This window comes from Aethalodelphis obliquidens, unplaced genomic scaffold (assembly GCF_003676395.1).
Source record: "Aethalodelphis obliquidens isolate GAN/ISIS:26980383/991018 unplaced genomic scaffold, ASM367639v1 scaffold7, whole genome shotgun sequence".
Taxonomy (NCBI): domain Eukaryota; kingdom Metazoa; phylum Chordata; class Mammalia; order Artiodactyla; family Delphinidae; genus Aethalodelphis; species Aethalodelphis obliquidens.
Genome location: NW_020837951.1, coordinates 48,410,770 through 48,426,636, shown reverse-complemented (window position 1 = coordinate 48,426,636; position 15,867 = coordinate 48,410,770). Strand labels below are relative to the sequence as shown.

The 15,867-nt window shown below is 40.5% G+C and overlaps 1 protein-coding gene across 1 annotated transcript in view; it reads right to left on the bottom strand.

The window, feature by feature from the left end:
- TRPM3 (transient receptor potential cation channel subfamily M member 3) overlaps positions 1–15,867 on the bottom strand; it is a 288,353-nt gene that overhangs the window by 77,606 nt on the left and 194,880 nt on the right. The window contains exons 13-19 of the mRNA XM_027105962.1: positions 13,868–13,918; positions 6,652–6,687; positions 6,353–6,493; positions 4,948–4,977; positions 3,859–4,148; positions 2,977–3,205; positions 638–805 (exon numbers count right to left, since the gene is read on the bottom strand). Of these exons, the coding sequence (XP_026961763.1) occupies positions 638–805; positions 2,977–3,205; positions 3,859–4,148; positions 4,948–4,977; positions 6,353–6,493; positions 6,652–6,687; positions 13,868–13,918 (945 nt within the window). The remainder of the gene's footprint in view (positions 1–637; positions 806–2,976; positions 3,206–3,858; positions 4,149–4,947; positions 4,978–6,352; positions 6,494–6,651; positions 6,688–13,867; positions 13,919–15,867) is intronic.

Here is a 15,867-nt window from a genome sequence, read left to right as displayed (position 1 = left end):
CAAACCATCCATGCTCTATAATTATACCAGGAAGAGCTAATAAAAGCCTTCCATACAAACCCCAAAATTCAATTAGTGCTGTATTTGTGAGCCTGACCTCGAAGACAGATAAAGGCTTAGCTTCTGATCAGCACAACGGCTCCAGCTCAGTGGAGCCAGCTGCTCCCAAATCAGATTCCCTTTCCTTCTTCGTGTGCTAAGACTGCCACATCACCTGTTGTTTATAAAGTGTCGCCTGTTTGGAAAATTCAGGGTGTCTTGCTTCTGAATTTCATTGGGTTGTTGAGTGCCGCTTACCTGGCTGAAGGATTCGAATCAGTCCCTTTAGTTACGTTATTTGTGCACAGAGAGGACACTTATTTTTTCTTGGCTGCACCATGAGGCATGTGGGACCTTATTAGTTCCCCGAACAGGGATCAAACCTGTGCCCCCTGCATTGGAAGCACAGAGTCTTAACCACTGGACCGCCAGGGAGGTCCCCGAGAGGACACTTTTGTAATAACCTGGTCTCAATACTTAAATGAAAGTACCTGGTGGGAAGCTGACCTCAAGAGTTATTAAATCTTAAGCCATATCCATGGGAGAGGTGGATTAGGGGTTCTCCCCTCTGACAATAACTGAATAGTTTTTTTCTTACTGTCAGTTCCATGTCCTCTTCGTCTTTTTCCTTCGTGGGCTTCTCCGGTTCTTCTTGCTCCTTCTCTTGGAGGTGAATTTCCTGGGCCTGAGTCATATAGGGCATGTCATCTTTGTTCTTGAACTCCAAGCTGAGAATTGAAGGAGGAAGTAGAATTCCCAGAATTACCTAAAGTAATAATAATGATAATAATAATAATCACATTTAAAGGATTCAGATAAGGGTGGTTGCTTAGAATCAGAGAGCCTGGGGGGTGGGGTCTGTGTGTGTGTGATGTGAGGGTGTATGAGTGTTGGGTGTGCCCACAGTGGGGACCTGTATATCTGAATAACTAAGAACATCCATGCTAAGAGGGTCACTTCTGCCCACATGACTGGGAACTGTTAACTGTTAACTCACAGTAGCTCAGTCTGATCTTGGAGAAACAAAGCATCTTATCCAAATACATCTTATCCAATTAACACCTACTTTGCATGAGGGAAACAGAGGAAAAAGATTCTACCCAAGGCAAAAATGGGAAAAAATCCAGATTCCCATTGAGTCACTTGATGGCACTTTGTGAAGTCAGTTCATACTTACGTCCACTGGCATTTATTTATTAATATGCCAAGTGGAACTGATTATGTGTCACCTGGTTATCTCTGTAAAAAATACTGTCCTAAGTTGACCTTGAGAAAGTCCATGTAGGAAAACTGTATTCATTTTAGAGCATCCCCCAGCATTTGCTACTATCCAACAGAAACCCCCCCCACACACGTGGGCTCTGTATCACTATGAGAGTCCCTCTGCACAAATGCCCCAGGAGGCTCAGCACTGTATTTCTCTCATTATAAACCACATGCTTAAATCTCCACGTGATGACACTAAATTCATTGGCTTTTCTCATGAGAGGGCAATAATTTCATTCTCTATTTCCAGGGACCAAGTTTCTGAATGATAATACTGACATCTGATTTGCGTTTCCTAAATCTTCTCTCACCTCTTCCCTCAGTCCTAAAATGGTTCTGTGTACAAGGCTTCTGAATACAACCCTCCCTGAAGAAAGTATACCAAGGTGAGGGGCTAAGAGAGGCCATGAAGGATAAGTAAAAATGATTCTCAAGTAATGAGGCAGGGACAGTCTGTGCTCGAGTGCCCAGGGACTTGAGAGCAGCTAAGGGAAAGGGGAGAGTGGTGACCCTGACTAAGGGTGCCTGGCAGGCCTGGGAACGCTCAGGTGGCATGCCTGGCAGTCTTCAGGGGACATGACACCCTGTCCTCAGAGCTGAGAGCCAGGCTTGGCATTGTTTGCAGTGTAGTGATGGAATGCCCATGACCCACTTCATGGAACCCTTCTGTGACTCTGGGCCAAGAGCCCACAGAAAGGGTGGAGTTGGGGAGGGTTGCTGGTTCAATCAGGGTGGCCTCAGCAGACTGCTCTGGTCTGGTGGCCCTTTTATTTTGGGCTGACCTCAGAGTTACCTAGAGCAGGTAGTTCTAGGTAAGTATAAGCCTGGCTGGCTTCAGTTGTAACAGCCACAGACTCTAAACAGATAAAGCATTTTAAAACATTCTTTCCATCTTCCCTTCCCATTTTTTTGGTCTTTTAAAAAATTCTCTCAGTTTAATGTTTTGCTTGTAAAACACTGAAGAAAACAAAAAATCAAAAGCCACTTATTATCCTATTTCTTATACTTTCAACCCCAGGGGTAACTACTACAAACAATTTACTGTGTATCCTTTCTATTTTTTTTAATAAAAAAATGAAGTTGTACAAATAGAACTATACATGTACATGCTTTAAAAAAACCAAAGAAATGGACTCAGGCTCTACCTGTTGGTCTGCAACTTGTTTTCCTTCAATGAAAAATAGATCAGGATTATTTAGCAACATCTTTACATATAAATCTATCTCATTTTTATTTCATTTAAAAAATTTCTAAAGTACAGCTGATAAGAGCCAATGTCTCTTTATGGTGCCAAGGAGGGGCCAAGGCGTTCAGGCTCACATGGAGGTGAAAGGTTGCCTAAGTAAGTGTCTCCTGGTGCAGCATGGCTTGTGACAGAGCAAATGATACCTCCTATGGTACCCCTGTGTGACCATCACCTTGGATCTTCTGAGAATATTACTGTCTAGGCATGCCATCTCTAAAGGTTCTGATTTAGCAGAACTTGGGGTAGGCCCTCGTCTCTGTATTCAAAAAAACAACCCATTATACAGAAGATTCTGATGCACAGTTGGGGCTCAGAACCACCCTCCCGAGTTAAGAGAATGCCCACTACCACTGCAGATTTGGCTTGGAAAGCTCCCACCAGCCCTCTGGCCCTCATAGCCAACAGGGCCTTCTGGACTCACTGACCTTGAGGCCTGAGTTCTTGCGCATCCGGAGCCGACCCATCCACATGTCCGTGAGCAACATCTGGCTGCATGTGTGTGCGATGAAGTCACGGTGCTTGGCAGCTACTGCGAGCTGCAGGCATGTGGCGTTGCTCCAGTTCTTCAGCTCATACGTCAGCAGTTTCATGGCCAGCTGCTCATCCTGCTTGTAGGACTGGTCCAGGAGCTCCACGGCCAGTTGGCCAAAGTCCCTGAATGAGAGAATGTGAGGAACTGTCTTTTGGCCATCTTGGAGACTTAGATGATGAAAGTGGGGACCCACTGGCCAAGCCACAAAGGGTGGTTGCTGAGTGGTCTAGTTGTTCCTTATGGGGTCTAGTCTGTTCATTCATTCATTCAGCCAACACCCATTAAGCATCTACTGTGTGCCAGATACCATGTTTAGAACTGGGGGTGTAAGTCAAATGAAGCACAATCCCTGCACTCAAGGCCCCCAGTTCAAGGCATATGGATGTGGAAGGCAGACCCAAAACTCAGAGTGCAGTATGTCTTCTTAAATGTGACAGACCTCAGTTCAGAGCTGGGCCTTGTCAACCACAAGTGTGTGATCTTGGACAGGTTACTTAAATTCTCTGAGTCTCATTTTCTTCAGGTGTAAAGTATGCATCATAAGGGACCTACCTCTTGAGGCAGTTGAGAGGATGAAATGAAATCTATGTATCTGTATGTACCTCTGTATCTAGCACTGTGCACTGTAAATGTTAACTGTTTGTGTCCGCCCTCTGTGTGCACCATTGGGTTGATTCTGTCTCCCCTTGAAGTATTGGATAGCTCAAAAAACCTGTATCTGGGGACCACCTTCCCTTCTTCTCCCCTGACCACGCCATTTGCTAGGCCGTCCAACCTGGAGTTGTGGTTCAGCTCCTGGGAGATGTCATCAACCATGTCGTTCTCGGAAGCCTCGTGGGCCATGGCTTTGCAGAGCTTACAGGCCACCAAGGCCTTGGCCATGGCCTCCTCGCCATGCTGCCAGAAGAACAGGGCCATCTTCTGCCGCTTCATCAGGACGGCCCACACCATCAGCTCATGAAAAGGGAAAGGGAAGTGGTTGATCTCAGGGTCATCCAAGTCAATGTCCACCTCTTCTTCACGCTTCTTGGTTGTCTTTCTTCCTCGCCTCAAGGGAACATCATCCTGTAATTTTAGGGAAAAAACACAGAGATGGAGTTAGAAATGAATCCACTCAATTCAGTAAATAGTTCTTGTATGTCTACTACTGGCCCAGCTCTGGAATAGATACAGAAAAAATAAACTGTCTTTTCCTAGCTTCTATTCTAAAAGAACTCACAAGCCCCTGAATGCCTAACTTTAAAACAAGTTATAATAAATGAATAAGCACAGTCCTATGGGAACATGTCAGTGTTATACTTTAATTTTAGAACAGTATTTTTTAATGGGCTTTTTTTTTTTTAACTTTTGTCCATTCTTTTACTCTACAAGTAGGGTTATTTGTACCTCATGATGGACAGCACTACCCTTTCCACTGAAAAGACAAGGACATCCTATACTTGCAATTGGATATACGATAATAACCACATGAACAGAAGATGGGAGACAGATAATCTTTCTTGAGTTTCTGAATACTTCATTAGATGCATTTGTGAAGAATTTCTGGTCTTTGGATCTGTTGCCATTTGTAAACTTCCATGAATAGATTTCACTTACTGGAATTTATATGCTTTCTTGGTTTTCAAGTCAGTATTTCAAATAGGATTTTTTTTTTGTTTGTTTGCAATGCTAATATAACCCCATGATAGAATTTTCAAAGCTACTGTGACCTGCCCCTCGACACTGGAAAAAATTTCACCTCCTTATTTTAGAATCATGTACTAAGCTCTACCACTGGAATGACCTTATATATATATATTTTTTTTTTGAAATGTGTAATAAAGAGAATAAACAATTGACACTAATAATTTGAGCAAACACTTACCTCCATTCCCAGCAGTTTCAAGGCTTTGGGCTGTTAAAAAAAATGTTATGCACAAAGTTAGATTTCTTTATAGAGGTAAGAAAAGAATCCTAATGTATCTTAAACAGGTAATGGAACAAATCTATTGTACCACACAGCATGTATTCATTTCACTAAATAAAACACCACAGGGGAAACTCTTTATAGAAATTCTAAGAGAATTAGGGATTTAGTGATTTTGGTAAATTACAGAAAATTAGGAAACTGGAGAGGCATAATGAGATTGCCCGAGGGTAGAGCCTGCAGGTTTATAATCTCTTTTGTGGACCAAGATTTCTTCCATCATCCTAAAACCATCCCGCTAGGCCGACCTCTCCATGACATCAAGCACTTGAGTGAACAATGAGACAGTCAGTCAAACTATGAGATGTTTCCCAAACCTCTGAAAGACCTCTATTATCTGGAGACTTGGGATATTATTCAGAAATACTATATGTTGAGATGCTTCACGCTGGTTATCTCTCTTTGCTGCTGTCCAGTAGAGCAAGGGTGAGTGGGACCAGAGGGGCATGTGCTGACGGCAAAAGGCACTCATGGCATGGAAAGTGTAAGCACACACAGTAGCACCACCGGTGATGCTGGGGATGTGCAAAACAGGCACAGACCAAGACGGAAGAGAAGGCAACTCAGCAAATTATAGAACAAGATGGAACTCATACAGATAAAAATCTTTGGGGGGGTCCTCAATAATTTTTTATAAATAGATCCCAAGAGCAAAAACCTTGAAAAGTGATGTGGTAGATAATAAGATTATTTGAATATAATTACTATTCTCTGATCATTAAGGTTCACCTTTTTTTTTTTTTTTTTTTTTGCGGTACGCGGGCCTCTCTCTGTTGTGGCCTCTCCTGTTGCAGAGCACAGGCTTTGGACGCACAGGCTCAGCGGCCATGGCTCACGGGCCCAGCCGCTCTGCAGCATGTGGGATCTTCCCGGACCGGGGCACGAACCCGTGTCCCCTGCATCGGCAGGCAGACTCTCAACCACTGCACCACCAGGGAAGCCCAAGGTTCACTTTTTTTAAATGAGAAAAATTACTTTTTTAATATACAAAATGACTTATTTAGAAGTTGAGCATGTCATCTCAATTCATAGCATGTAGAAAAGCTAAAAAAGGTTCACTTTCAAAGCCAGTTTCTGGTTTGAATTGGATCTAGTGAGGAAAAGAAAGAAGTGTAACACCCAGCATATTCCTTTTTTTCTTTTTTCTTTTTTCAACATATTTGACGGCAGAGGGAAGAAGAGGCAGGGCAATTGCCTTGTCATCTGATCTCCCCCTTGGAGATGACAAAGCAGCCGCACTCCAAATCTACTGCACACTAGTCCTCCCCAGAGTCCAGGAAATGGGATTTGCTGCCAGCCTCACCCTCTTGGGGCCAAAGAGATTGTGGTAGAGCGTCCGGAAGCGCTTTCGCGTGTAGTTGCAGCGATAAGCCCCTCCCATCAGGTACTCGATCACCAGGCCGATGTCTATCAGGCTGATTCTGTAGTCTGGGGGCAGGTTCCCCTATCACGGAAGAATGGAACAAACAGACACATCCAAAAGACAGCATGGTTTACTAGGGATTCTATTCCATGTGTTCTGTAACTATTTTAGAGTAAAATAATAATAATAATTAAAAAAGAAACATATGAATGTATTATTATTCTGGTTAATCAATTCACCTTAAAATAGATCCAACCGAAACCTGGATATTCTCGCTTGGAAAGAAGACATAAGTTAAATAAGAAGATGCAGTAATCGTCGGCAATAACAGAAAATCAAAATATTTATTCAAGTCTTCAGCTGGGGAGAAAAAGACACCAGTGTAGCAGAAAGAAACACAAGGCTAGATATGGCAAATTCTACCACTCCCAGCCACTAGGAACTATGTCCCCCAGATACTCTCCCTGGACCCCCTTGCTGCTCTGCCTCTGACCCAGGCCTGTTACTGTCCTCTTGCTGATCATTTATTTCTTCACACTCACTGAATGAAGACTCCTTCCAGAAGACAATTGTGATTACCAGGGACTGCATCAGGTGAAATATGCTGAGAGCTCAAATATCTTTTATACAAAACTTCTATTAAACTTTTTAAAAAATTGGCACCCTTTTAATAAAAGGACAGCAAGATGGATGTCATGACAAAGTCCTTTATGAACATCCCCTGTGTTTAAAGAGAAAGAGGGGTGAAATAAGAGAAGTTTTATCAACAGAATATTTATTTTCTCAGAATTAAAGAGGTTTTTCATATTTTCTTTCAGAGAATAGTGCTTCTTAAGGACCTAGAGCTATGGTATAAGTTTAATGTTGTATATATAGATGCAAAAACAAGCGTTTTTATTATTATCTGCTCATTACTGGTTTCTACTTCAAAAGGGAACTCTATAGGGTCTGAGAAAATCCTTATTTTGTTAGGTCAAGGAAGAATTAGTTCTGTTTGTGGGAAATTCTGAGCTCACAGTGAGCTCCAAGGGGTACAAATGATCAAGTCTCACTGTCTGGTTTAGTTCCCTGATGCAGAAGTGTGCTCTATACCATGAATGGCAGGGGTACCACACCGTGTTGGAAGCCTGGCACACTGCATTCTTAGATACATTTTGGAGGGGCCTGAGGGCTTTGTCCACTTTGGGGTTTGTCTTTAATGGAGGATCCATCCAGGATGCTGTGTGAGATTCCTGCCACTTCACAGAAGTGGCTCATAATAGTGGTGGTTTTCCAACTTTGCGGCATCTGAACCATCTGAGGAACTTGGTGACAATGCAAAGGTCTGGACCCTATCCTGCTTCGAGTATGAGACTCTATGCACTTTATGAGCTGTCCAGGTGATTCTGAGGTCTACTAAGTAAAGTTCAGGTGGGATTACACAGCAGAATTGGGAAATTCATAGTATATGAAGATATCATTATCTCTAGGAAATTAGCTTATGTAGTTTTATTAACTGAAGGTAGGTTTTCAGTTATCCTTATCAGCTTTCCTATGGTCAACAGCAATCACTTGAAAGGGATTCAGGATTACAGGTGGCCCACTGTATCCTGCCATCAAACCTATAACTTCATATTTTTAATTGTTTTATTTATCTTTGTATTCCCAATGCCTGGTGTATGGTAGGCATTCAATTTTTTTTTTTTTTTGGTCAAAAATGTGAATAAGTAAAACACTGAAATTAATCAATGTATTTGGGATCAAGCCTCAGTTTGGGGTTCTTCAGTATTATGTTCTCAGTAACAACTAACTAGTTACAGTTTATGAGTCACTCCTGGGTGGGAAAGCCCCAGCTATCCTCTGGTTATCAAGAAAGACCAATTGTCTGACTTCTTTAAAAGGGAACTTAGAGAAAGATTTATTTTAAGGTAGTAACTTTTTATGTATTGTCCTTTCCATAAACATTAAACTGAATCTAAAAATATTACCTGTGCAACACTTTTTCTCCATTATTTTGGGCAGGTTAACAAGACTGCGCTTTCTGTATTGTCTGGCTCTTACTGGACGGTTAGGCGAGGCTATTATTTCAAGAGTAGAAGAGCCCCAGAGCTTCTCTGGGCACATCTCGGTCAGCCTCATCTCCTGTGCATTTGGCTCCTACACGGATGACCTCCAGAGGAGGCTCACCCGATCGGTGCTATTTTCCTTGGCACTGTGAAGCTGGCAGGGGAAAGAGTACTGGCTGCGAGTCAGTTGCTCTGGACTCTGTCCATCCTTCACAAATCATCCACTTTCCCTCAAGGCCTCAGTTTTCTTCCCAGTAAAAGGGGCTAAACTCCATGCCCTTTACGGTTTGTATTGCTCAAGTACCAGGTTTCAGAAAAATCCCCAAAAGGTTTATTGTGATGCTACTGAACAACAATCATAGTGGGTCTATGAATTTGTGCCTATTTTTAGTCTTGTAACAATTTTCCAAATTTAAAACGTGGGTAATAGTGAGCCTAACACCTGTATATTTCCTTTTGAGAAACGTATGTGTGAACATCAGTTTGAATTCTAAGAACAAGAACCAATATTGCCTGAAGACCAATAGTGAATGGCAATATTTATGCTTTTGAGGTCTCTGTAAGCGTGGGTTGTCAGGAAAGTGGTAATAGTAAAATCCAAAATAAACAAAAATTTTAGAGGGGCAACACTTTTTACAAATGTTCTGCAAACACTGGCAACATTGTTTTGCAAAATTTTATGCAAATTCATAAAGGGCTGATAGGCTTACATACTACCAAAGAAGGTGTTAGAATCTTCTTTTCCTAGAAATTTCTTATATAAAGCTTGATTATTTTGGAGTGATTTTTGTATGATCTGGTCTGAAGTAGGAGAAAAGATTCTGTGACCATTCTGGGTTACTGAGCTTTGAGTGATGGCCTGAAAGGAACTGGCCTGATTTCTGTTTGACTACAAGGGGGCGATGGTCACCTAATACAAGGCAATGAGGGTTCTCTCTCTGTACTTCAATTCATGCTCTGAAAACAGGCAATGTGGACATAGTTACTTCTAAGGTCCTGTCTGTTTCTAAAGGTCCAGTTGTTTGATCACTACGTGGAAGGCTGCTCTTATTTCTATGCTGCCAGGTCACTGGCCAAAGACCCCTGTCCAGAGCTTCCAGAGTTGATGCAGTTTCTAATAATCTGCTGGAATTTGGTTAGTAGAGATGGAGGCTTAGAGAAAAGGGAGGGTAAAGGGTTAGACAGGGATGGGCTTGTGCTCATAACATCCACCTCCTTTAAAAAAAAGCAGAGAAAAATGCCTCCTCATATTCCACAGGTAATGTCCAAAAGCCTCTGGAGGAGTCTTCCTTTGCTTGTCTCCTTTTCGAATAGGAAGTCAATATACTGCAGTAATATTCATTCTGCCTGCTGTTTCTGTTATTCCCTGCTCCCTGTTTTTGGTAATTACTTTGGTAACTGGTAAAGTCTGAACACTTATTTCCCATTTCATGCCTTAACAACACACAGCAAGCCACAGGATTCAAATAATTTGATCCACAGAGTAAAATAGAGAGGCTTGGATCCATGGGTAAGTAAATTTTACAACTTGAAAACATTGTCTCCTTTTTTTTCATGCCATGAGATACTACTCTGAGGCTAAATTTTAATCCATGCCATGCCTAAGGATGTCTTTTAATTAAAAGAATAACTTAAATTCACTTATTAGATCTGCTCTTCTAAATGCACTCTGTTTTTCAGATGTCAGCTCATGATATCACTATCAGATTTCAGCTGTTTAGGAAACTTTTTTTTTCTTTGAAACTCATAACAAGCCTTCAAAGAATACTGTTTCCTTCTGATGTATGCAAGGTATAAAATGATAGCTGGTTGTAAGATTTACCAAGGGAGAGTGGGGAAAAGACCAACCTGGTGAAAATTCATGGGAAAAGAGGACATTCCCTCAGTGTTTGGCATGGCAGTAGACTGGGCAACCAATCTTTTAAAAATTAAGAATTTTGAAAATTTGCATGAATTCAGCAGATGGGGTTATGAAAATGTCCTTTTTTTCCTCAAAGTGTGTCCGAAATGCTTTTTCTTTAAAATTCGGCAAAGCTCTGGGTCTTGATTCCCATATAACTGAATTTTAAGTTATCATAATCTCACCACTACTCTTACATAATACTCAAATATCACCCTTCTTTGGTGGGGAGGGATAATTGAGGCAATCTGAAGTATTAGTACATTTAAGAAAGAAAAACTACTACTTTAAAACATACAGAGGCACAAATTGAGCAGACAGTTAGCTACTAAAATGGCAAGTTAGATTTCATGGAAAAGCGGACAGACTCAGGCCACTCTGGTTTAATATGAGAGCATTGGTACATCCAATGGATTTATGCACAAGAAAGGTTCAGGGAACTGGGTTGGCTGATATTTTAAATTTCTGATTGATACTAACTCTACTTCATTGCTCCTAGATTGCTCCCTTGATATAAATAATTTAAGGTTTTGAAACTAGCTTGGGAGTAATTCTCCACGTTCAGTTCTGTTGGTTTCAAAGGATAGTTGGACTTGGAGATATGCTGGTTAACTTAATGATGGTCTGATAATTCCTAAATGCATTCTCTGGGTTCATTAGTTATTTACATTTTATTTTACAGACATATTATCAAACACTACGTGTAAGGTCCCGAACTGTGTTTCTAATTTTTGAACAGCATTCGTTTCATACTAGGGCTTATCACTTACTGATTAATTTTTGTCATAGATTAAATCAACTAACATGTACATAAAGTCCTATAACCATAAAGCACAAAGCACATGCTAATTATTATGTTCCTTAATTTTGAAAACTGTTTAAACTGCCCAAGATTTTCTTAGCATTTTAAACCTAGTTTTTGTAGATTTTGCATATCTTATTGGCATAAACTGTGAGGAAGATGTTTACCAATATTAATTTCTCTCTCATTCACTTCTTAAAAAAAACACAAACAAAAAAAACTCATTTTTAGCTACTTTCATCCATAAAACATAGACACTTACAGCTCCTTTGGCTACCATTGTTATTCTTTCTTGCTCTCCAATAGTCAGACACTCACCTTTATCATAGAAATAAATGGAGTCTGCATTTCCTGCCCCTATTTCTTCCCAAGGGAAGAAACTAAACATAGGCTTTTGTTTCTCCCAACCATATTGGCAGTCTCTTTTCTCAAGAAAAAGGATAAATTTTTCCTAAGCCATTTCAGTACTATCCTGAATGATTTGTTATTTTTTTCCCGCTACTAAGTTAGTAAGTAGATGAATCCTCGTATAACTATATTCTTGCTCTAGTATTTGGATCACACTTGAAAGAAAAATAAAACTGCTCCTAACTGATAGTCCTCCCAAATTCTTACCATCCTGTCCTGTCTTGTTAGTCTATATTATTTTTGAGGTATACCTTTAGCTAAGAAGTTAAAGAAAACCCTACCTTAAAAATACTCTACATGCCTTCCACTAAATGTAAGCAAATGTAAGAGGCAGCTAATGGAACTTCAGAAAAAAGAAAATGATATGCAAAGCAAAGTCCTACGAGGAAGAGAACCTATTAGGAGGGATTTCAATCATTTATATTCATTAAAATCTAACTGCAAAAATCTCTTTGAAAATCAGGCAAGACATTGAGAAGCTTGGTGATGGAGGTAGATGAGTGACTTTATATGAAGGCTTGGCCTGCCCAGTGGCTGGGACTAAGGGACAAAGGCACACAGTTGTCTCTTCAGAAAGCCTCATAATTCCTTCAGTGACACAGACTAGATTAAGGTGAGGGGGATATTTTACTTATTATTTTAGAAAACCTCAAAACATTTTGAGTTTTGAACATGAGCAACAAGTACCTTGGCAAAGAATACATGCTTGGTGTGTACATCTAATCTTCTGAGATACTTCTGTTTAGTTACCAGGAAATTTTACGCCAAGATAAATTAAACAAAATAGGAAGACTTGAGGAAAAGAGAAGTGGGTTTGTTGAGGGCAGGTATGTTTATGGCTTGAAATGAGGCAGACCATGCAAAGGTGTGATCTTGGTAAAATATACAGATGGCATAGCATCTATTTCCCTTGCTTTGAAAGAACTACAGGCTTCACTCACTCACACGGATGAGAAATTTTTCAGTAAGGTTGTGCAGAGGTGGGAGTAAAGTTCCCAAGGCCCTACAGAAGGAGGTTTTTTAGTACTCTTTACTCATTATTAGCAAAGGTCCAGCTGGTTAATAGGTACATTATAATCAGCCCCAGGGCCTTTCGAAGGAAAAATTAGTAAGTGGCTACAGGACACCTAAAGGGTAGTTCTAGCCTATGACTTCCTATAAGATGAAGGAATGGCACTCTACTTTTTACCTCACTTTGTAGCTTTCTCCGAGTATGTCCTATGGAATTTGGCAAAGAATTGCTACCAACTGGTAGGTGGATATACCTGTGTATGTGTGTGCGTGTGTACATGTGTATGTGGTAGGGGAAGCGTCACCATTTATTTTATCCTTTGGTGTTAAAACATCACTTTCTGGGAACCCTGCCAAGCGTTCAGAACTGAAGCTACCTCGGAAAGAGATTTTATGGGGCAGAACAAGCACTTGGTTAAGATGAGATGTAACCTCCCTTTGCCTCATTTTTCTCATCTATAAATGGGAATAACACTATATAGTAAAAAAAAATAAAATAATAACTCTACTTCATATATTTGTTGTGAAGATGAAATGAGCTAAGACACATAGAAGGATTAGTGTCACATACCTAGTCATCACTAAATCCTAGGTACCATTACTTATGATTATGATTATTAAAGAATTTGAGTTCTAATTCTAGCTCCTTACCAACCACTCAGTACAGATCTCACCTCCTTGTGTTTCAACCTCCTCATTTTTAAATTGGGCATAAATCTACTAGATCCAAACCAACTGGCTTTTTCCCCCATCAAATTTGATGATGAATGTGAAAAAATATATTGGAGAAAATAAAGTGTTAGCAGAATGGAATGTATATATATGTTGTAGTCTCTGTTTCTCTGAGACTTTTTGAGCTACGCTTACTATATGCTCTGTGTCATGCTAGATGTGGTGGTGATACACTGCATCAGGAGCTAGTAAATAAATATACCTTTCATGGTCAGTTGGATAGCATGGAAACGAGTTCCCCCAATAGTGAGGAGCACATGAAAAAATACAGGTAATGGCATAAATCCACAAGGCATGGGGGGAAAGCCTAGGGTTCCACTACCCGAAAGCATTATGTCCCATGAAAGCATCTAAAACCATGGAGACTGGCGGTAATACTGCAGCTGCATCATAAGCAGAGATGTCAAAGTTAAAAGACACACACGCACACTGTGTCCTGAAATGAGGGGGTCTGGCAGGGACAGGAATACTCTGGCAGCTCATGCAAAACAGGCACTTTCTAATCACAGGAAGCAGTCAAGACAGGGCCTCCGACCTGCAGTCGCGAGGGTTCTTACCTTTTTGACATCCCTGACCAAGTGGTACAATGTGTTTGAGGGCCCATGTCTCTGAAAACAATAAAGAAGAATCAAATGGTTTTGCTAGTCAGGGGCTCTCATTGGCAAGGCAACAAGGATCTGGAAGGAAGGGTTCTGGCTGGCGGAGGGGAAGTTCATTAAGATGAACCTTGTTCTAGTTGCTCAGTTGTACCTGTCTTTTCTAAACAAACACAGTGGCGGGTTTTTGGATTGTGGCTCCTCAAGAAAAAGCATTTGAGGTTCTAGATTCAAACTTTGCAAAGGAGGCCATCAACTCTGTTGACAGCTGGGCCAAAACATCATTCAAGAGGCTAGCTGTGCAGCAGGGGAAGACAAAAGGGCCAGTTTACTGCATCAGAAGTACAATTTGGCACACTGCCAATCACAACTTGTTTATTACCCATAATGCATGAGAAACCGGCTAAAGCAGGGTTTGGCAGACTTTTTCTGTAAATAGCTAGATGGTTAGTATCTTAGACTTCGTGGGCCATACAGTCTTCATCGCAACTGTTCAACTCTGCCATTGTGCAAAAGATCCTTACCGTTGCTTAAGGTAAGAATAAAGTGAAGTGGTTTGCCATTCTCTTGTCTTTCAGGAACAGGAATATCAGATGAAACACAGGATGCCTAGTTAAATCTGAATTCCAGACAGCCAATGAATAACTTCTTTGTTTTAATTTTCATTCATTTTATTAATTCTTAATGTTGAACTTTTATTTGTCATATTGATGGCCTTTTTTTTTTTTTTAATCTGTTTTTATTTTTGGCTGTGTTGGGTCTTTGTTGCTGTGTGCAGGCTTTCTCTAGTTGCAGCAAGTGGTGGCTACTCTTTGTTGCGGTGCATGGGCTTCTCACTGTCATGGCTTCTTTTGCTGCAGAGCATGGGCTCTAGGCACACTGGCTTCAGTACTTGTGGCACGCGGGCTCTAGAGCGCAGGCTCAGTAGTTGTGGTGCACGGGCTTAGTTGCTCCGCAGCATATGGGATCTTCCTGGGCCAGGGATCGAACCCCTGTCCCCTGCATTGGAAGGTGGATTCTTAACCACTGCGCCACCAGGGAAGCCCTGATGGCCTATTTTGTATTTCTTTTTAGTATTCATGTATTTTTTATGTATCAAATTAAAAGTTTTAAATGTAACTATATCTCTTAATCTTTTGATTTACAGCTTCTTTTGCTTTTATGTTTCCTCATCTTTTTTAAATTGAGGTATAATTGACATATATTAGTTCCAGGTGTACAACATAGTGATTCGATATTTGTATATGAGGCAAAATGATCATTACAATAAGTCTATTTAATATCTCTCACCATACATAGTTCTTAGATTTTTTTCTTGTGATAAGGACCTTAAAGATCTACTCTCTCAACAACTTTCAAATATGCAATACAATATTATTAACTATAGTCACTGTGCTGTATATTACATCCTCATGACATTTATTTTATAAATAAATTTGGAATTTTGTACATTTTGACCAATAACAATGAATAATTTTGAGTATGTCTTGTGCAATATGTGAGACATACTAAAAATTATTTGTTCTTTATCTGAAATTCAAACCTAACTGGGAATTCTGTATTTTTGTTTGCTGAATCTGGTGACCGTATTGGAAGATCTTGAACAGTGATGGCAAATCCTTAAGCACTGTTGGAACACATTCAAGTATTCAAGACAATCCCTGTGTACCGCCTCAACTACTGGTCCCTTCAGGCGGACATACTCATCAGAACTCTTTTTCCACTGAGGGATGCAGTATTGTGTAGGGATTAAACATGCAAACTCTGGAGTCAGAATGCCTGGCTCCAAACCTGACCCTGCTGCTTACCAGCTGTGACCATGGGCAAGCTGCTTAAGTAAGACTGTGACTCAGTCTTACTATCTATAAAATGAGGATAATACTACCACTTATCTGGTAGGGCTGTTGTGAGGATTAAATGATGAAATGTTTATAAAACTATTAAAATAGTGCTTAGAAAAT